Source organism: Oratosquilla oratoria, chromosome 40, assembly GCF_046742065.1.
Source record: "Oratosquilla oratoria isolate Oo_2021 chromosome 40, ASM4674206v1, whole genome shotgun sequence".
NCBI classification, from domain to species: Eukaryota; Metazoa; Arthropoda; class Malacostraca; order Stomatopoda; family Squillidae; genus Oratosquilla; species Oratosquilla oratoria.
This window is the reverse complement of record NC_134816.1, coordinates 6,757,428-6,780,660: the sequence shown is the minus strand read 5'-3', so window position 1 is coordinate 6,780,660 and position 23,233 is coordinate 6,757,428. Positions and strand designations below refer to the sequence as shown.

Here is a 23,233-nt window from a genome sequence, read left to right as displayed (position 1 = left end):
TAAAATGATCACTCATAGTGAAAATATGAATAGAGAATGTTTTGTAGAAAATTTAATTTTGAATAATATTTTTTTTTTTTTTTTTTTTTTTTTTTTTTTTTTTTGTCACAACCATTTTCACAGAAAGAGCAAAAACTGAAATTTGGTGGCCATTTTCCAAGATGGCAGACAAAACTGAAGGTGGATCAATGGGGACTTTTGATATATTATATCTAAGTGTCTTAAGAAGTCATTCTCCATTTTTCAGCTTGTTATAGAAATTCTCATTTATTTTTCCTAATTTGACTGGACTATATATATTTCCTCTTAGTTCAAACTATTAATATGTGATCACTGTTTCCAAATGGTGCCTTGCATTCAATTTTATCCAAAATTGCAAGTTCTGATATAAATGTTAAATCTAGTCTCGACAGTTCTTTATTTCTATATCTGGTATTTTCTTTTACCCATTGTGTCATTGTATGTTCTGTAGTCATGTCAAGTAAATTCTCTCCACCTTTCACTGTCATCTCTTCCCAACAGATTTCTTTGCAGTTAAAATCCCCCATAAGTACCAGGTTTCTTCCATTGTGCATCACATTTAATGAATGCCTTGTATCTTCTAACATTATAGAATACTCGCTCTCCAAGAGACCATTTTTGGGGGCACATAAATCACCACAAACTTTCTACTTTTCATGACACTATCTTCAACCTTTTTCATGATCATTTCCACACTGTTTTTACGATCTGTAACCTTTGTCACATTTAAGTGTGTGTGTGTGTATTGTTGAGATGTTATTGATCATCTTTTATCTCTCCTTCCCTCTTCCCCCATCTCATTGTCTCTTTGTTTCTCTTGTGAAACAGGAACCTATTTGAAATATGAACAAGTGAATAGGCCGTCATCAGAAGAGCGTCCAAAGAACCCTGCTCCCCCAGATGTTCGACAAGAGTCACTGTCCCATCTTCATCTTCCTCCACCTCATCAAGGCATCATCAATCCACAACAGGCTCCTCCACCTCCACCACCTCCAAGACCACTTATTTTCTCACCAGAAAGAGATGATTTTCCAGACCCACCGAGACCACCTCCACCACCACCCCCACAGTTCAGCCCAAGGATTAAGATGGAACGACAGACGCCTGTGCATTTTACTTGCTGCTGTATAAGGAATGAGTGTGATAGGACAAGCAACCACAGTGCTGAAGCCAGACTAGATCACAACCAGCAGGCAAGAACTCCAGATAATAGAAGAGTCCTTGGGAGTCCCGGAAATTGTAAGGTAGAACCATCTTCTCCTTGTGTCTCAAGAGTGGCCCATATGATGCCACCTATTAGCCCTAAAGTTCCTCAGGCCAGGGCTATCAATGCTTCAGTACAAACAGAGCGGGAGAAAACATTCAATTGTGATGGCAACATGGCAAACAAAAGACACTTTGTGCCTAATCTCAACCTTGCACGGGGTGTTACACCTCTAGTAATGAAAGTGGACCAGTCCACAAGTACAGCAGACCTAATTGTATCAAATGCTGAACCCCAGAAACAGCAGCAGCAACATCAGTCCCCTCAACAACAGTCATCTGAACAAGATCAACACAAACAGTCACCTGGGCCTGGTAGCAGTAGCAAAGGTCGAGGAGGTTGTCGTTGGTGGTGGCATAAAAATGGCAGATTCAAAAACCATTTAACTCGCATTAAAGCAGTGTCTGAATCACTAAGCAATTTTGAATTCAGTAAAGATACAGGTGTGGCCTTGAGGCAAATGCTTGCATTGAGTGAACAGGAAATGGAATTCACCAAACACATTGAAAAGGTAGAAGAAGAAATTCATAACCTCAGCAAAGAAAGAAGAAAAATGTATGATGAACTCAGTAAGCTGCAGAAGTTGAGAACTGAAAAGATGAGAGCAATACTCCAAATAAAAGTTAGCTCTTCCCCAGATGATTCAAGTAGTTGTATGTCCAGAACCTCAGAGGAATCAGATACTGGAGAACGAATGGAAGTTGGAGAATTGAATGGAGTAGCTGAAAATGCATCACAACCCTATGGTAGCAAAGATAATGCTTCAGTTGTTTCATCATCACAAGAAACAACGCAGCGCTTGAGGACATTTAGTTTTTCGCAGACATCCTCAAATGATTCAAGCAATGAATCACAAAGTGTTCGAAGACAAAGGTGTACTTCCACATCACATTCTCCGGGGCGGAGTGAAAGGGGACCTGGAGGGGGAGAGGGGGGTAAAAACAGTAAGGGGTCATACCAGGTAAAGTGTGTTGGTGCTGTTAATCCAAATGAAGAGTTCTATCAGCAAATAACAAACAAGTTCCATCAGTCAGTATCAAACACTGACTCAGAAACTGATAATGATTTGAGACATTTAGAAGCTCAACAGAGTATAGAGACAGCTTCTCATGAAAGGTTAAGAGCTGCCTCTGTTTCTAGTTCTGTTGAGGGAGATGTTGAAAGTGAGGTTGCAGTTGAAAAAGATCCTGAAGAAGGTAAATGGAGAAGGAGAGAGCCTTGCCACTCTAATGATAATGATGAGGCAGTGGTGGGTTCTTCACAACAACATAGTTTAAAGGAAGAGGAGGAAGCAATAAAAGAAGGAAGCAGTAATGACCAAGACAGAGAAGAATTGTGTCACCATCAAACCCCAGAATCAAAGCCAAGCCTCAAACATGAAGAACCAGAACATTTTAAAGATACTTCAAGAGATAACTCACCATTTGTGGTCATCAGTTCAACTTCCCCATCAAGTCCCAAGCAGAGAGGTAACAGTACCAGCAGTAGTGGAAATGAACACACATACAGTTTAAGATCACGAGGACCTCCAAGTGAAGACAAATACTCTAGGGAAGGTGAATTAGGAAACCTAGCAAAGGATGATGAAGAGGAGAGCATTGAGGGTCTGGATGAGCAAGCAGATGATGAAAGAGAAAATGAAGTTGAAAAGGAAGAAATAGAGGCTAGTATAAAAGGCTCTTCATCCTCTATACTTGATGATAAGAAGAGGAAAAGAAAAAGAAAGACCAAAAAACATAGAGTGAATAAGAGAAAGAAGAAAAAAAGTCCTGAGAAGAGTTCACCAGTCAAAAATGTGGAGAATATTTCAAGACCAAAAGCAGCCAGGCGTCTGAACTTGAGTATACCAGCTAACAGCACATTTTCATCAAATACTCAAGGTTCCTCCAGTCCTGGAAGTAGCAGTTATAGTACAGAAGAGAGTAAAGATGTAGAGGAGGAGTCCATGGAAATTTCCAGTTGTGCAGAGGACCCCTTTGAGTTTGTAGCTCCACCAAAACATGGGGATGCAGTCCTGGAACTAAAGGTAGGTTTTTCTTTCTTTTCATGGATGCATAATCAAGTATGTTAGGATAGTTTTAAAAAATTATGTTTTGTGTTGATAAGAGGAGGAAAGCAGACTTCAAATTTGATCATGATACAGTATATCCGAACAGCTACAGTTAGGAGCCCATTCTTTAGCTCAGTGAGATCATCTATTAGTAATTAGAACAAAGGACCAGTGACAGGTACATGTATGAAGTCTTGTGAGAAGGATGTCATATAGAGTTGTCTCCCTGCAGCCTGTCAATTTCCTCACTTCCATTTGGAGGTGCAGTGACCAAGATAAATCACCTTACCGAGACAACAATATGATTCCTCCTTGAGTGACTTGTAAGCCAATCCTGTGGATGTTGCTGGTTACCTGAGAGCTATGGGTCTCCTTCAAAAGAAACCTGGGGTAGCAGGTTGATTCATGATGTGCACTTGGGTATGGACTGCATGGTGATTTGCAACCACCACACATAAGACACAAAACACTTCTAACATGCCCCACACTAACAATCCCTAGACAACAACTCAATATATCTTCCCTGAGTGACTTGTGGACTTGCTTGGAAGCTGTTGCCAGTTATTTGAAAGCTGCAGGTCTTCTGCCAGAAACCAGGGGCAGTGGATTGATTGATTGCAGTCAATACTTTAGGACTTCTGTGGAGTGCCCCAACAAACTAGAGCCACCCATCTTTTGTCACTGTTAGAGTTCAAATAACTACTCATAAAGCAATGATGATACTTTTGTACTACTCTTGTCTCTTTGAACCTGTTCTTTATCATTTCTTTGATGAAGTGCTACATGGTGTGCTTGCAAGTAGCATACCATCATTGCACACACTGTCACTTAATCCTCGAAACAAACTCATTCCTCTTCTATTCCTACTTCCCCTCTGTCCTTCACTTCCCACATTCCTCACAGCTTCTGGTATTCCTTGTCTTTTTCCTTCTCACTCAAATTGTTTACTGTAAGCACTTTACCTTCCACACTTTTCCTCCTCCTCCACTTATCCTCCACTCTTAATTTCACTTCTACCAAAAAAAATTCTGACACCCACTCAATCCTTAGAACATGTACATCCAGAACTCTTCCTAACATGTCTTTGGATACCACTACTTGGTCCATTAATGCCTTATCAACTACCTTTCCATTCATCACCCTTTACCATGTATACTTATACTTAACTCTTTTTAACACTGTGTTTGCTTTCATGAACTCCATTTCTAGAAACATTTCCAACATCAACTCTCCTCTATAATTTTTATCTGGCACTCCAAAATTCCCTAATACTCCATCTGTTGGCTCATCCCCTACTCTAGCATTAAGGTACCTCAACACTACTACATTGACATTCCTCCCAAAACTCTAAGCACTTATTTGAATCTATCCAATAAGCCTCCCTTTCCTCAACACGCTCCTCACTACCAGGTCCGTATGCATTTATAAAAACCCACATCTCCCATCCCAGTTTCACTTTCACCCTCCTTAGAATTTTAATAAAATTTGAAAATACTTCACTCCACCTGGCAATTTCCTGTGTCATCACTTTCCAATAGAGTAACTTAAACTTCCCTCGCCCCTTCATCATTCCCAGCACTCTCCCCATCACACTTCTGAACTCAAAATCACCTTTCCCTTTCAACTTAATTTTACTAAATGCAAACATATCCATCTTTTCATAAACAAACTGCCTCATCTGTACCATAACCATGCACATTTAATGACCCAAATTTTAGGGTTATGTTTGGAGTTCTCCCTGCCCCTCTTATACTTTACTTCTCATAAGTTGAACATACAGAGAGCAGGATACTGAATCACAACACTCCTTCCCTCTTTGTTACCTTTTACAATTCACATGGAAACATGGTGGCAGAATTCTTTCCTCCCCCTACCACAGGAAAGCCTCGGACCAGCACCCTAAAGTTTGGGTCTTTTAATGTGCGTGGATGTGGTACAGATGAGAGTAAAAGGGAAGAGATAGGTAGTATGTTTGTGAGAAGAAAGATGGATGTGTTGGCTTTGAGTGAAACTAAGTTGAAAGGGATGGGTGAGTGTAAGTTTGGGAGTGTAAGTGGGAGGTTATCAGGAGTGAAGAGAGGGCGAGGGAGGGAAGGGGTGGCTATTCTAGTAAGTGAAGAGATAGGTAAACGGGTAGTGGAGTGGAAGGAGGTTTCCTCAAGGATGATGTGGATGAAGGTGAAACTGGGGAAGAAGATGTGGGTCTTTGTAAGTGCATATGGGCCTGGCAGTGAGAAGAGTGTAGAAGAAAGGGAGGCCTTTTGGATAGATCTAAATGAGTGCATAGAGGATTTAGGAAGAAATGTCAATGTGATAGTACTGGGAGATCTTAATGCTAGGGTGGGAAATGGTCCAATCGATGGAGTGGTTGGGAAATGTGGAGTTCCAGGAAAGAATCGTAGTGGAGAGTTGATGGTGGAAATGTGTCTAGAAAGAGAGTTGAGGATAGCAAATACAGTGTTTCGGAAGAAAGTCAAGCATAAGTACACATGGGAGAGGGTGGTGGAGGGAAGGGTGGTAGATAGAGCGCTAATGGATTATGTAGTGGTAAATAGGATTATGATAGGAAGAGTTAAGGATGTACATGTGCTAAGGGGAGAGGGTGGGGGAATAGATAATTTTTTGGTGGAAGGTAAGTTGAAAGTGGAGGATAGATGGAGGAAGAGGAAAGGGACAAAAGGTAGGGAGGTTCTTAGAGTGAATTCTTTGAATGAGAAGGAAAAGGAGGAGTACGGAAAGAAGCTGAAGGAGTGGGAGGGAGTAAAAGGTAGAGTAGAGCTGGGTGTGGAGGAGGAATGGGGATGGTTCAAGGAGGGAGTCATAAAGTGTGCAAGGATGGTGTGTGGAACAAGAAGGACAGGGGGAAATAGAAGAAAGGGTAGTGAATGGTGGGATGAGGAAACAAAATAGGTTGTAGAAGAGAAGAAGCGAGCTTTCACAGATTGGTTACAAAATAGGATGAGGGAGTCATATGGGAGGTACAAAGAAAAGAAAAGAGAAGTAAAGCAAAAGGTAAAGGTTGCAAAGAGGAGAGCAGATGTGAAATGGGGTAAGAGTTTGACAGAAAATTTTGAAAGTAATAAAAAGATGTTTTGGAAAGAAATTAAGAGAGGAAGAGGAGGCGAATCAAGCAGAGATGAAAAGGTAAAATGTGCAGATGGAGAGATGATAATGGAAGAGAAGGCAGTAAGGGGAAGATGGGCAGAATATTTTAGGGAGTTGCTAAATGTGAAGGAGGATAGGGAAGGAAAGATAGCTGCAGTGGGAAGTGCGAAGAAAATGAGTGATGAATGAGGAGAATGGAGGAGAAATAAGGAAGGATGAGGTGAAGGCAGTTGTTAAGATGATGAAAGCAGGTAAGGCACCTGGTCTGGATGGATGCCATGCAGAATGTCTGAAAAAGGGAGGTACAGTGATGGTGGACTGGTTGGTGAGGTTATTTAATGTTTGTTGGAGAGAGGGTAGAGTGCCGGAGGACTGGAGGAGTGCCTGTATAGTTCCTCTTTACAAGGTCAAAGGGGACAAGTGTGAATGTAGTAGTTTCAGAGGGATTAGCTTGTTGAGTGCAGTTGGGAAGGCTTATGGGAGGATCTTGGTTGAGAGGATTAGGAGAGGAACAGAGGGAGTAATTGGTGAGGAACAGTGTGGATTTAGGACAGGTAGAGGCTGTGTAGATCAGATCTTTGTGGTAAGACAGATATGTGAGAAAGCTATATTAAAGGGGAAGGATGTTTTTTTGGCTTTTATGGATCTGGAAAAGGCTTATGATAGGGTAGACAGAAAGGCACTGTGGGAGGTTATGCAGATATACGGGATAGGAGGAAAGCTTCTAGGAGCTGTCAAGAGTTTTTATGAGAATAGTAGAGCTTGTGTCAGGATTGGGAATGGAGAGAGTGAGTGGTTCGAGGTAAAGGTGGGACTTCGTCAAGGATGCGTTATGTCGCCCTGGCTGTTCAACTTATACATGAATGGGGTGGTGCGAGAGGTAAATGCAAGGGTAGTGGGCAAGGGATTGGAGATGGTTAAAGAAAATGGAGAAAAGTGGGAGGTGAGCCAGCTGTTATTTGCTGACGACACTGCGCTTGTGGCAGGATCGGAGGAGGGATTGAGGAAGTTGGTGGCAGAGTTTGGGAGAGTATGTGATAGAAGAAAGCTAAAGATAAATGTGGCAGTAGACTGGAAGTGAGCATAAAGGGAGAGCGACTGGAGGAAGTGGATAGTTTTAGATACTTGGGTGCAAATGTGACAGGGAAAGGTGGAGTGAAAGTGGAGGTAGAATGTAGATTGAGAGAAGCGAGTAAATGCCTTGGTGGATTAAAGAGTGTAATGAGGAATAGACATTGGGGAATGGATGCTAAGAGGAGACTGTATGAAGGAGTGATTGTGCCAACAGCACTGTATGGGGCAGAAACATGTAACATAAGAGAAGAAGAGAGAAGGAGTTTGAATGTGTTTGAGATGAGGTGTCTGAGAAGTATGATGGGGGTTACTAGGCTAGATAGAGTGAGAAATGAGGAGGTGAGGAGGAGAACAGGGGTGGAAAAGGAGCTGGGAGATAGGGTTGATGAAAGAATATTAGGATGGTTTGGACACATGGAAAGAATGAGTGAAGAAAGACTAGTAAAAGAGGTGTGGAAGGCAGATGTGGAGGGAGTGAACATGAGGGGATGTCCTAGGATGAGGTGGATGGATGGGGTGAAGGGGGCTTTGGGGAAGAGGGGAATGTCTGTTGAGGAAGGACGGGAGAGGACAGAAGACAGGGGTGAATAGAGAATGGTTGTATATGGATGATGTTGTGATGGCGTGAGGTGGAATGGGCGGGTGGATGGGGGGTGAGGTAGTATGTGTGAGCAAATTTGACGCAGCCCGAAGGGATTTCTCCATGTCCTCTTATTTTATGCAATGGGGGGACGGAGAGGGGGTGTCGCCGATTTAATGAAGCAGCCTTGCTGTGGATGTGCTGTGTCTTGTGACACTGCTTGTGACCCAGGGCAGTGGACAAGGTGCAGGGATGACCCATCATTCAGGAGGTGCTAAGATAAGAGGGAGGGTGGAGGGGTGTGGAGTGTATTCAGGGATGGAATGGGTGGGAATGATTTTATGCCTTTTTCTTTTTGGCTACCCCCCTTGTAAGGGGGAAGAAGCCTTGGTATATGTATGTACCACAGGGGACACAGGGGAAAAGAAAAGGTATACTCAAATAAGTGGGAAAAGAGAGTTTCAAGGGAACAACATTAAGGAGGGATAGTGGCAGTACAGAAAGTAGTATAATTCTTCTAGTAGAGATTTTACTCATGCATAGACAAATAATATGTCATATGGGGACCTCAAAAGAGTCCCTAAAGTATTGGCTGCATGCTACTATACAATTACAACTGTACAATTACATGTGGTCAGTACCCCAGTATTGTTTGGGGGGGGGGGACATACTACTTTAGTGGGCAGGTGGCCTGTGCAAGATATTTATAAGTGTGGTTTTAGATGCTTATTTTGTGGCAAGATGATGACGTACGTATGTGGTGTGAGTAAGCACCAGCCAATAGGGACACATTTTGTCATCATTCTCAAGCCAATCACAGCCCACTAGCCTGTACAGGAACTATTGTTTCATCTAGTATATTTCATACATCCACCACTCTATGGGGAAAGCTGTTTTTTTTCCAGGTCTCTACTACAACTGTCCAATTTGAGTTTCCTTCCATGTCCTTTTGTGTTTCTCTTATCCCAATTTAGTAAGTCATCTCTGTCAAGGATTTCCACACCTCTCATAATTTTGTAGATGGTTAACAAGTCACTTTCTCTTCTTTGTTTCAGAGTTGGTAGTTCTAATTATGACAATCTTTCTTCATATGACATTTTCAATACTGTTAGAGACATCTTCGTAGTTGCTCTCTGGATTCTCTCAATCTTCCTTATATTCTTTTTAGTACTGGGTGACCATAGTGTCACTGCATACTCCAATTTAGGCCTTATCAGTGTGACTAGTATTTTCTTTACCATTTCTTCATCCAAGTAAGTAAAAGCCACTTTTATTGATTTTTTATTGATCTTAGCAAGTTATAGGTTTCACCAACAATTCTGTTTTATATGTTTGACCAACAATTTTGTATGTTTGAAGACATATCTTTTGTGATGATCACCCCCAGGTCTTTTTCAGATCCCACTTTCTTTACTTTCTTTTCACCAATTTTATATTGTCCTGATATCCTTTTTATACTTTTTCTAAATTCCATTCCATTTCTTAATGTTGAAGTCCAATTACCACTTCAGACTATTCCCAGACCCTGCTCAGATCTCTCTGTGGTGAGTCACAGTCTGTTTCAGTACTCACTTTCTTTAACAATTTTGTGTCATCTGTAAAGAAGCTTATGTAACATTCCACTCCCTTGGTTGTCATTTACATAGCAAACATTATTGGAGCCAATACTGATCCATGTGGAACTCCACTAATTACCTCTTCCGAAGTAGAATACTTATCTCTGAGCACTACCCTCATTTTTCTTCCATGCAAAAAGTCCTCCATTTTAAAAGTTTACCTTGTATCCCTCCTATGGTTTCCAGTTTTCTTAACCACTTCACTACGGGACTTAAATCTCGCGGGCAGCAGCCAATGCCAGCCGTACGACGTGTCGTAATAATACTCGCATCATAAAATATAGTCACCGCTTATATCGATCGTTCTCTCTTTCACCCGCGAATTTTGAAAACCACAGAGAATGGGATTCAGGGCACATTTGGGAGAATGTAAAAACACAGGGGCGACTACAATAAATATAATCAAGACGCCGATATGGCAGCGTCGCGAATCCACTTGCTCCTCATGACGCCTACGTAGGCGGCACCGTATGGAAGGGGTTAATAGTTTTTTGTGAGGAACTTTATCAAAAGTTTTTTTGTAGATCTAGGTCTGTCTATTTCTTGTATTATAACTAGTAGTCTTGAGTAAAAAAAAGATAAAATTTGTGATGCATGATCTTCCCTGTCTAAATCTGAATTGTCTCAGATTTAGTATATTGTTCTCCTCCAGATGTTTTATCCATCTACTTTTTATAACTTTTTCACAAATTTTAGCTACCGTGCTTGTAAGGGAAACTGGTCTGTAATTTGTTGGGTCTTCCTTATTTCCTCCTTTATAAATTGGTATGATATCAGCATTTTTCCAGTCTTTTGGTATTTTTCTTTCTTTGGGTAAGCAAATTATGATGTTATATATTTTGTCTGTTAGTTCTTTTTTACATTCTATTTATATCCAATTTGCGATTTCCTGACATTAAGGTTCATTATATGATCCATTATTTCTTCCCATGTAACTATTATTTTCCTCATGGGGGAGATTTCACTTCTCTCCTTTCATCTTGCTGTTATATTTTTTCACTAGTGAAAACAAACTTGAAGTGTTTGGTCATGACTTCAGCCATTTCTGTATCTTCTGTGTATTCCGTTTTCCCTTGTCATAGTTTCACTATTTCTTGTTTATTGTTTAGTTTACCATTTACATATCTATAGAATAGTTTAGGCTGATCCTTACATATTTCTAACATATTATGTCTTTCATAGTTTCTTTTTTCTTCCCTGCATACTTTTATATATTCGTTCCTTTGATTAATAATTATTAGCTTCTTTCTAGGTTTTTGTCTTTTCTCCATCTTTTCCAAGCTTTATTTCTTTTTTCTCTTGCACTGCACCTTCTATTAAACCAACACTTAATATACATCTTTTCCTATTTTTGGCTTGGGACATATTTATCCACTCCTTTGTAGATTTTCATCAGAATCACCCATTTTTATTCCACTTGTATTTCTTCCTTGTAGAAAGTTTCCCAGCTCGCTTTAAGGAAAAATGTCGTAAGTTTCTTATAGTCCGTTTTACTATACATTAGTCTTCCTTTTCCATGTTTCTCATTTCTCTTTATATATATTTCCTCCTTTAGTTCTAACTTGAGTAGTATGTGGTCACATTGTAATTGATGGCATGTATTCAATTTTGTCTGCTATTTCAGGTTCTGTATATAGATAATTCTTACTGTGAAAGCAATCCCAGTTGTTGACAAATGCCTATCCATTAGTCTTACAATGTTTTGCCAGCCTGCAATTCATTACAATAACCCTGAAATGCCACATGGCCCCAACTCTATGCCTTGGAAGGATTCCACATTCCTAATCTTATCTAGCACATCCCAGAACCGTGCAAACAGTTCCTCACTCCTTAATTTACCTCTGTCATTCCCCCCAGCATTTAAGCAAACAATGGGTCACCACGAGCATAGCTCTCTTCCTGTATAATACAACTAGGTAATCACATATAAATAGAATAGTTGGAGAAACATACAATTTGTTGAGATCAATAAAAGTGGCCTTCAAATACCTGGATAAGGAAATGATCAAGAAAATATTAAATGCTGATAAGGCCAAAACTGGAATATGCAGCACTGATATGGTCACTCAGTACAAAAAAGAATATAAGAAAATTAGAAAGAATACAAAGAGCAATGACAAAGTTGGTCCCAACACTTGCAAACCTGACATATGAACAAAGACTGGTCGAACTGGAATTGCCAACCCTAGAACAAAGAAGAGAATGAGGGGACCTACTAACCATCTACAGAATTATGAAAGCCAAAGAATGCCTTGATAGAGAGGACTTATTAAAGTGGGACAGAGGAAAAACAAGAGGGACATGCAATGAAACTCAAAAATGATAACTACAGAAGAGACCTGAAAAAGAACAGCTTCCCACACAGAGTGATAGATATGTGGAACAAATTGGATGAAGAAATAGTGTGTGCAAACACAATACAAGAATTGAACAAACTTGATCTTGCGAGAAAAAAAAGGGTCACCATGAGCATAGCTCCCCTTCCCGTTTAATACAACTAGGTAAATACACCTTCCCCGACTATACACTCTTCAATCCTGTCTCCAACATCACCTAGCCCTGCCCTGAAGAAAGGCCATTTTCGGGTTTTCACTATGAAAGAAGTAACTTGAGTAGAATTATAGACATAGGGAAATGAAAGCTTTTAAAGAATTTGTTTCAAGGGTCAGGGATCAATATGATGTGTATTACAAAGAGATTAATAAAGTAAGGAAAGAAAATGCTGAAACAATATGGGAAGTGAATGCCCTAAAAAAAAAAAAAAAAAGAATTGGATGAAGTAAAACGTGAAAATGAGGAAATGAACAGCATGGATATCGGAAATAATACGACCATAAAAGAGGTGAATGAACAAATGAAGGTAATGACTGAAAAAATTAAAGGAAGTATAGGTGAGGAAAAAATATTACAACTCAAGAAAAAATTGAAAGATAAAAAATTGTCAAAGAAACCTACAACTTATTGAGATCAATAAAAGTGGTATTTACTTACTTGGACAAAAAAATAGTGAAGAAAATACTAGTCACACCAATGAGACAAAGACTGGAGTATGCAGTGATACTATGGTTACCCAGTACCAAAAAAAAAAAAAAAAAAAAAAAAGGAAAATTGAAAAATTCCAAACAGCAACTACCAAGATGGCCTCCACACTTTCAGAACTGTCATATGAAGAGAGACTGTCAAAATTAGAGTTAATGATCCTGAAACAAGAAGAGAAAGGGGAGACTTGTTGAGCATCTATAGAATCATGAGAGGTATTGTAGTCCTTGATAGAGAAGACTTACTAAGTTGAGATATGAGAAATACAAGAGGACATGGAAAGAAACTCAAAAAGGACAATTATAGAAGAGACCTGAAAAAGAACAGCTTTCCCCACAGAGTGGTGAATGTACAGAACAAACTGGACAAAATGATAGTGTGTGCAAAAACCATACACAAATTTAAGAACAATTTAGATACTGTGAGATACGGATGGGACACCACAACATAGCTCCCCTTCCTGTAAGATACAACTAAGTAAATACATCCCCCTTCCCAATTTTACCTTCATCCACATTAATTTTGAAGAAATCTTCCACTACCCCACATGCTTACCTATCTCTTCACTTACTAGATGAGGTAAAAGCAATTATTAAAATGATGAGAGCAGGCAAGGCACCTGGATTAGTTGGATGTCATGTGGAATGTAAAAAAAAAAAGGGAGCTACAGTGATGGTAGACTGGCTGGTGAGGTTGTTTAATGTTTGTCTAAGTTGAAAGGGAAGGGTGAGTGTAAGTTTGGGAGTATAAGTGGGAGGTTATCAGGAGTGAAGAGAGGGCGAGGGAGGGAAGGGGTGGCTATTCTAGTAAGTGAGGAGATAGGTAAACAGGTAGTGGAGTGGAAGGAGGTTTCCTCAAGGATAATGTGGATGAAGGTGAAACTGGGAAAGGAGATGTGGGTCTTTGTAAGTGCATATGGGCCTGGCAGTGAGAAGAGCGTGGAAGAAAGGGAGGCCTTTTGGATAGATTTAAATGAGTGCATAGAGGGTTTAGGAAGAAATGTCAATGTAATAGTACTGGGAGACCTTAATGCTAGGGTGGGAAATGGTCCAATCGATGGAGTGGTTGGAAAGTGTGGAGTTCCAGGAAAGAATCGTAGTGGAGAGTTGATGGTGGAAATGTGTCTAGAAAGAGAGTTGATGATAGCAAATACAGTGTTTCGGAAGAAAGTCAAGCATAAGTACACATGGGAGAGGGTGGTGGAGGGAAGGGTGGTAGATAGAGCACTAATGGATTATGTAGTGGTAAATAGGATTATGATAGGAAGAGTTAAGGATGTACATGTGCTAAGGGGAGAGGGTGGGGGAATATCGGATCATTTTTTGGTGGAAGGTAAGCTGAGAGTGGAGGATAGATGGAGAAAGAGGAAAGGGACAAAAGGTAGGGAGGTTCTTAGAGTGAATTCCTTGAATGAAAAGGAAAAGGAGAAGGAGTACGAAAAGAAGCTGAAGGAGGAGTGTGAGGGAGTAAAGGATGGAGCAGAGATGGGTGTGGAGGAGGAATGGGGATGGTTCAAGGAGGGAGTCATAAAGTGTGCAAGGATGGTGTGTGGAACAAGAAGGACAGGGGGAAATAGAAGAAAGGGTAGTGAATGGTGGGATGAGGAAACAAAGAAGGTTGTAGAAGAGAAGAAGCGAGCATTCACAGATTGGTTACAAAAGAGGATGGGGGAGTCATATGAGACGTACAAAGAAAAGAAAAGAGAAGTAAAGCAAAAGGTAAAGGTTGCAAAGAGGAGAGCAGATGTGAAATGGGGTAGGAGTATGACAGAAAATTTTGAAAGTAATAAAAAGATGTTTTGGAAAGAAATTAAGAGAGGAAGAGGAGGCGAATCAAGTAGGGAAGAAAAGGTAAAAGGTACATATGGAGAGATGATAATGGAAGAGATGGCACTAAGGGGAAGATGGGCAGAATATTTTAGGGAGTTGCTAAATGTGAAGGAGGATAGGGAAGGAAAGATAGCTGCAGTGGGAAATGCGAAGAAAATGGCCGTGATGAGTGAGGAGAATGGAGGAGAAATAAGGAAGGATGAGGTGAAGGCAGTTGTAAAGATGATGAAAGCAGGTAAGGCACCTGGTCTGGATGGATGCCATGCAGAATGTCTGAAAAAGGGAGGTACAGTGATGGTGGACTGGTTGGTGAGGTTATTTAATGTTTGCTGGAGAGAGGGTAGAGTACCGGAGGACTGGAGAAGTGCCTGTATAGTTCCTCTTTGCAAGGGAAAAGGGGACAAGTGTGAATGTAGTAGTTTCAGAGGGATTAGCCTGTTAAGTGTAGTAGGGAAGGCTTATGGGAGGATCTTAATTGAGAGGATTAGGATAGGAACAGAAGGAGTAATTGGTGAGGAACTGTGGATTTAGGACAGGTAGAGGTTATGTAGATCAGATCTTTGTGGTAAGACAGATATGTGAGAAAGCTATATTAAAGGGGAAGGATGTTTTTTTGGCTTTTATGGATCTGGAAAAGGCTTATGATAGGGTAGACAGAAAGGCACTGTGGGAGGTTATGCAGATTTATGGGATAGGAGGAAAGCTTTTGGGAGCTGTCAAGAGTTTTTATGAGAGTAGTAGAGCTTGTGTCAGGATTAGAAATGGAGAGAGTGAGTGGTTTGAAGTAAAGGTGGGACTTCGTCAAGGATGCATTATGTCGCCCTGGCTGTTCAACTTATACATGAATGGGGTGGTGCGAGAGGTGAATGCTAGGGTAGTGGGTCAGGGTTTGGAGATGGTTAAAGAAAATGGAGAAAAGTGGGAGGTGAGCCAGCTGTTGTTTGCGGACGACACTGCGCTTGTAGCAGGGTCAGAGGAGGGATTGAGGAAGCTGGTGGCAGAGTTTGGGAGAGTATGTGATAGAAGAAAGCTAAAGATAAATGTGGGTAAAAGTAAGGTGATGAGATGTACAAGGGGTGAAAGTGGCAGTAGACTGGAAGTGAACATTAAGGGAGAGCGCCTGGAGGAAGTGGATAGTTTTAGATACTTGGGTGCAAGTGTAGCAGGAAAAGGTGTAGTGAAGGTGGAGGTAGAATGTAGATTGAGAGAAGCGAGTAAATGCCTTGGTGGATTAAAGAGTGTAATGAGGAATAGACATTTGGGAATGGATGCGAAGAGGAGACTGTATGAAGGAGTGATTGTGCCAACAGCACTGTATGGGGCAGAAACGTGGAACATAAGAGAAGAAGAGAGAAGGAGTTTGAATGTGTTTGAGATGAGGTGTCTGAGAAGTATGGTGGGGGTTACTAGGCTGGATAGAGTGAGAAATGAGGAGATGAGGAGGAGAACAGGGGTGAAAAAGGATTTGGGAGATAGGGTTGATGAAAGAATATTAGGATGGTTTGGACACATGGAAAGAATGAGTGAAGAAAGACTAGTAAAAGAGGTATGGAAGGCAGATGTGGAGGGAGTGAACATGAGGGGACGTCCTAGGATGAGGTGGATGGATGGGGTGAAGGGGGCTTTGGGGAAGAGGGGAATGTCTGTTGAGGAAGGAAGGGAGAGGACGGAAGACAGAGGTGAGTGGAGAATGGTTGTATATGGATGATGTTGTGATTGCATGAGGAGGAATGGGCGGGGGGGTGGGGGGTGGGGTAGTATGTGTGAGTAAATTTTGACGCAGCCCGAAGGGATTTCTCCCCGTCCTCTCCTTATATGCAAGGGGGTACGGAGAGGGCAGGTCGCCGAGTAAATGAAGCGGCCTTGCTGTGGATGTGCTGTGTCTTGCGACACTGCTTCTGACCCAGGGCGGTGGGCAGGGTGCAGGGATGACCCGTCATCCAGGAGGTGCTCAGATGAGAGGGAGGGTGGGAGGGGTGTGGAGTGTATTTTGGGATGAAATGGGTGGGAGTGTTTTTATGCCTTTCCCTTTTTGGCTACCTCCCTTGTAAGGTGGAAAAGCCTTGGTATATGTATGTATGTATGCTAAAAGAGGGAAGGCTGCCACAGGACTGGAGGAGTGCTTGTATAGTTCCACTTTTTAAGGGAAAATGGGACAAGTATAAGTATAGTAGTTTCAGAGGGATCAGTTTGTTGAGTGTAGCTGGGAAGGCTTATGGGAGGGTTTTGATTGAGAAAATTAGAAGAGGAACAGTGTGGGTTTAAGAAAGATAGGGGTTACATAGATCAGATTTTTATGGTAAGGCAGGTAAGAAAGGTTTAGCAAGTAGTAAGGTGTTTTTTTTGGTTCTATGGATTTGGAAAAGACTTATGACAGGGTAGGCAGGAAAGCACTATGGGAGGTATTGCAGATATATGAGATAGGGGGAAAGCTGTTAAAGGCAGTCAAGAGTTTTTACAAAAGTAGTAGAGCCTGTGTTAGAATTGGTAATGGAGAGAGCAAGAACCCACATCTCCCAGTTTCACCTTCTCTCACATTAAACTGAAAGACACTTCCCTCCACTTCACCACATGCCATGTCATCTCTTACTAGCAGAGCCACTCCTTACTTCCCTTGCACCCTCATCACTCCTGACACTCCCCACCACACTCCCATACTCAAAATCACCCATTCAACTTAGTGTCACTTAACACAAGCAGATCCATCTTCCTTCTCACAAACTGCCAAGGTCTTCCCTTTTACTCTTATCTGTACCACAACCATACACTTTTAATGACCCAGTTTTTAGAGAGTAGTATCCCTGGTCCCATCTCTCCTTCCCACTTTGTTGCCTTTTATGACTCACATGGGAATGTGGTGGCAGTATTCTTCTCCCCTCACCACAGGGGATAGTAATAAAGTCATAGATATGGTAAAGGATAGTTTCAAGGGAACAGTATAAAGGATTTGTAGTACAAAAGTAACATCATTCCTACGTTAGTAGATTATACTCGGAGACAAATAGTGTGTGGCTCCAGTTTGTAGGGATGCCCTAAAACAGTCCTGAAAACATTGACTGCATACTACCTTGCAGTCACTACTGCATAATACCATTGTCTCCACAAGGGACAACCCTGAGAAGACAAAGGTGATGTCCACAGAACTCATGGCTAAGGCAAGTTAATTAAACATGTCAAAGTTGTTTGAAGTGGGAAGGGTGGCTTCATGAGAGCTTGCTTGGAGAGACCATGGGGACTGTCAATAGAATATGAGAGAAACAATGTGCCCCTGGTTATATGCTCCCAATTGATGGTGGTGAGAGAAACATCCCATTGGGTTGTGTCATTGTTTCATCCATTTACAATCTTCCTCCATTTGCTCATATCTTTTGCACTCTACATTATTCCTTAGGTCCTGAGGCCCCATTTTATCACATCCATCCATCTGCTTGTGGCTTATATTTACAAATTATATAATTTTGTTCCTTTTAAGTTATCGGTTAAGGTTTATGCATATTTCTTACATGTTTGTAAATTGTTCTACCAAAACTTTTCTGTGTCAGTCACTTTTGTAATAGATATTTTTTACTTGCAGCTGGTTGGCAATTTCTTGTTCAGTGCCTCAAGTGATGGCACAGCACGGTGCTATTGCCTAAAGTCAGGTCAGGTCTTAGCATCCTACAAAGACCACCAGGATCGGGTCACTTGTGTTGTGGTCAAGGGAACCCCAGCCTTTGATTCTCTCATGCCCGATTTTGAAGTCATCACTGGCTCTGCTGATCAGACCATTTGTGTGTTTAATGGCAAGGTAAGTATGTAAATGGCAGAAAAGCAGTATGTTTAAGGTGAATGTTGGTTTCAGGCAGAATTTAATAACATCATGTTTTTGAATTGTATATAGATGGAAAGAATGAACAATGATTAGTAAAAGAGGTGTGGAAGGCAGAGGAAGAGGGAGCAAATTTGAGGGGACAACCGAGGATGAGATAGATGGATAGGGTGAAGGGCTCATTGAGCAAGAGGGGAATATCTGCTGAGCAGGGAAGGAAGAAGGTAGGAGATGGGGGTAAGTGGAGAGTGGCTGTGTATAGATGATACTGTTATACAAGGAAGGGAGGGGCAGAGGATGGGGGTAGGTCGTGCTTATTTGTGAATAATATTTTGACACAGACTGAAGGGCTTTCTCCCTGTCTTCTATTTTTTCACATGAGGGGGTGAAGCAGGAGGTTGTCACTGATTAATTGAAGCAGCCTTGCTATATTTACCTAGTTGTGTTTTACGGGTAGGGGAGCTATGCTCGTGGTGACCTATTTTTGTATCTCGCAAAATCAAGTTTGTTCTTAAATTCTTGTATTGTGTTTGCACACACTATTTTTTCATCCAATTTGTTCCATATATCTATCACTCTGTGTGGGAAGCTGTTCTTTTTCAGGTCTCTTCTGTAGTCCTTTTTGAATTTCATTGCATGTCCTCTTGTTTTCCCTCTGTCCCACTTTAATAAGTCCTCTCTATCAAGGCGTTCTTTTCCTTTTATAATTCTGTAGATGGTTAGTAGGTCCCCTCGTTCTCTTCTTTGTTCCAGTTCGACCAATCTTTGTTCATATGTCAGGTTTGAAAGTGTTGGGGCCATCTTTGTCTTTGCTCTTTGTATTCTTTCTAATTTTCTTGTATTTTTTGTACTGAGTGACCATATCAATGCTGCATATTCCAGTTTTGGCCTTATCAGTGTTTGTAATATTATTGTAATAGTTTCCTTATCCAGGTATTTAAAGGCCATCTTTATTGATCTCAACAAATTGTATGTTTCTCTGACAATTTTATATGTTTATCTGGCGATATGTCTTTGGCGATGATTACTCCTAGGTCCCTTTCAGAATTTACTTTCTTTACTTCTTTTTCATCAATTTTATACTGTCCTGATAGCCTATTCTTGCTTTTCCCAAATTCAATTATACTGCATTTCTTGATGTTGAATTCTACTTCCCATCTCTTGCTCCACTGAGACTTTGTTCAGATCCCTCTGTAATGGGTCACAGTCTGTTTCAGAGTTTATTCTCTTTAATAACTTTGCGTCATCCACAAAGAACTTCATGTAACATTCATTACTTTTGTCTATGTCATTCACATATATAGCAAACATTATCAGAGCTAGTACTGACCCCTGTGGGATGCCACTACTCATTTCTTCCCATTTTAAATATTTGTTTCTGAGCACTACTCTCATTTTTTTCCATGTAGGAAATCCTCCATCCAATTCAATAGATGTCCATGTATGCCTCCTATTGTTTCCAATTTATATAGCAATTTTCTGTGCGGTACCTTATCAAATGCCTTTTGTAAGTCCAGGAAGGCATTGTTTGCTCAGCCATCCCTTTCTTGCAATATATCTATCAATCTTGAATAGAAACAAATGGAAGACTGCATTATACACAATCATGCACGCAAACAACACAACATACGCTCTATAAAGGATTTGTGGGAAAACCCAGTTTCGGCTATGGCATTCCTTGGGGAGACGGGACTGCTCGGACAGACAGTCTAGGGAACGACAACAACAACAAATCAAATTAACGGTACATGATCTTCCCTTTCTGAATCCAAATTGCTTCGGGTTCAGTATATTGTTCACCCAGATATTTTGTCCATCTTTAATGATTTACAAATCTTAACTATTGTGCTCGTTAGGGACACCAGTCTATGATTTGTAGGGTCTTCCTTATTTCCTCCCTTATATTATTGGCATTTTTCCAGTCTCATGGTAATTTTCTTTCTTTGAGTGAGCATTCAACTGTACATACATATACCAAGGCTTTTTCCCCCTTACAAGGGAGGTAGCCAAAAAGGAAAAGGCATAAAATCATTCCCACCCATTCCATCCCTGAATACACTCCACACCCCTCCACCCTCCCTCTTATCTTAGCACCTCCTGGATGACGGGTCATCCCTGCACCTTGTCCATTACCCTGGGTCAGAAGCAGTGTCGCAAGACACAGCACATCCACAGCAAGGCCGCTTCATTAAATCGGCGACCCCCCCTCTCTGTCCCCCCATGCATAAAAGGAGAAGACGGGGAGAAATCCCTTTGGGCTGCGTCAAATTTGCTCACACATACTACCTCACCCCCCATCCCCCCGCCCATTCCACCTCATGCATCACAACATCATCCATATACAACCATTCTCCATTCACCCCTGTCTTCTGTCCTCTCCTGTCCTTCCTCAACAGACATTCCCCTCTTACCCAAAGCCCCCTTCACCCCATCCATCCACCTCATCCTAGGACGTCCCCTCATGTTCACTCCCTCCACATCTGCCTTCCATACCTCTTTTACTAGTCTTTCTTCACTCATTCTTTCCATGTGTGCAAACCATCCTAATATTCTTTCATCAACCCTATCTCCAACTCCCTTTCCACCCCCGTTCTTCTCCTCACCTCCTCATTTCTCACTCTATCTAGCCTAGTAACCCCCATCATACTTCTCAGACACCTCATCTCAAACACATTCAAACTCCTTCTCTCTTCCTCTCTTATGCTCCATGTTTCTGCCCCATACAGTGCATTCAACTATTTTGTATATTTTTCCTGTTAGTTCATCTATACATTCCTTTAGTATCCAGTTTGCAACTCCAGGATGTGATTTGTTAACATCAAGCTTTAATATTTTATTCCTTATTTAATTTTGAGTAATATTTGATTCCTTCATTGGTGCCATTTACATATCAATAAAATGATTTGGGTTGATCTCTACATTTGTCTGTTATGTCCTTTTCACAATTTCTTTTTTTATTCCCTACATATGTATTTATATATCTTATGTTTTTATGAGAGTAGTAGAGCTTGTGTTTGGATTAGAAATGGAGAGAGTGAATGGTTTGAGGTAAAGGTGGGACTTTGTCAGGGTTGGGTTATGTCGCCCTGGCTGTTCAATCATTACATGGATGGGATGGTGTGAGAGGTGAATGCAAGGGTAGTGGGTCAAGGGTTGGAGATGATTAAAGAAAATGGAGAAAAGTGGGAGGTGAGCCAGCTGTTGTTTGCTGACGACACTGCGCTTGTAGCAGGATCAGAGGAGGGATTGAGGAAGTTTGTGACAGAGTTTGAGAAGGTGTGTGAAAGAAAGAAGCTGAAGATAAATGTGGGCAAAAGTAAGGTGATGAGATGTTCAAGGGGAGAGAGTGACAGTAGGCTGGAAGTGAGCATTAAGGGTGAGAAACTGGAGGAAGTGGATAGTTTCAGATACTTGGGTGTGAATGTAGCAGGAAAGGGAGGAGTGGGGGTGGAGGTAGAATGTAGATTGAGAGATGCGAGTAAATGCCTTGGTGGATTAAAAAGTGTAATGAGGAATAGACATCTGGGAATGGATGCTAAGAGGAGGTTATATGAAGGAGTGTTTGTGCCAACAGCAATGTATGGGGCAGAAATATTGAACATGAGAGTGGAAGAGAGAAGGTGTTTGAATGTGTTTGAGATGAGGTGTCTGAGAAGTATGATAGTGGTTACTAGGCTAGATAGAGTGAGAAATGAGGAGGTGAGGAGGAGAACGGGGGTGGAAAGGGAGCTGGGAGATAGGGTTGATGAAAGAGTATTAGGATGGTTTGGACACATGGAAAGAATGAGTGAAGAAAGATTAGTAAAAGAAGTGTGGAAGGCGGAGGTGAAAGGAGTGAATATGAAGGGACGTCCTAGGATGAGATGGATGGATGGGGTGAAAGGGGCCTTACAAAAGAGAGGAATGTCTGTAGAGGAAAGATGGGAGAGGACAGAAGATAGGGGTGAATGGAGAAGGGTTGTGTATAGATGAGGCTGTGATGCATGAGGGGGAGTGGGTGGGGGATGGGGGTGAGGAAGTATGTATGAGAAAAAAATTGACGTATCCTGAAGGGATTTCTTCCCGTCTTCTCCATTCCTGCATGAGGGGACAGCCTTGCTGTGGATGACCCAGGGCAATGGGCAGGATGCAGGGATGACCTGTCATCCAGGAGGTGCCAAGATAGGAGGGAGGGAGGAGGGTGGAGGGGAGTGAAATATATGAAAAATGAAATGGGTGGAAGTGATTTCTATGCTACTCCCTGTGTAAGGGGGAAAAAGCCTTTGGTATATGTATGTATGTACTTGTGTCTCCAAAGCAGATGGATTGGTGGACTAGGGTGACAATTGCACTGTTGTTGCTGTCAGTCTGGTCTTTGATGGTGGTGAAATTATGAAATGAAGGTGTTTTTTGTGAGTGCTGTATTATTTTTTTTTTGTATGTGTGTGTATTTACCTAGTTGTACCTAGTTGTATTTTACGGGAAGGGGAGCTATGCTCGTGGTGTCCCGTCTTCATATCTCATTTTATCTAAACTATTTTATCTAAACTATTTTTAGAAGGAAGGGTAGTGAATGGTGGGATGAGGAAACAAAGAAGGTTGTAGAAGAGAAGAAGCGAGCTTTCACAGATTGGTTACAAAATAGGACGAGGGAGTCGTATGAGAGGTACAAATAAAAGAAAAGAGAAGTAAAGCAAAAGGTAAAGGAGGCAAAGAGGAGAGCAGATGTGAAGTGGGGTAAGAGTATGACAGAAAATATTGAAAGTAATAAAAAGATGTTTTGGAAAGAAATTAAGAGAGGAAGAGGAGGCAAATCAAGTAGAGAAGAAAAGGTAAAAGGTGCAGATGGAGAGATGATAATGGAAGAG

General features: G+C 41.3%; 1 protein-coding gene across 4 annotated transcripts in view; it reads left to right on the top strand.

The window, feature by feature from the left end:
• LOC143020626 (uncharacterized) overlaps positions 1-23,233 on the top strand; it is a 154,014-nt gene that overhangs the window by 78,799 nt on the left and 51,982 nt on the right. For all 4 annotated transcript variants that reach the window (XM_076177101.1, XM_076177102.1, XM_076177103.1 and 1 more), the window contains 2 exons: positions 850-3,311; positions 18,153-18,365. In XM_076177101.1, coding sequence (XP_076033216.1) covers positions 850-3,311; positions 18,153-18,365 — 2,675 coding nt within the window. The remainder of the gene's footprint in view (positions 1-849; positions 3,312-18,152; positions 18,366-23,233) is intronic.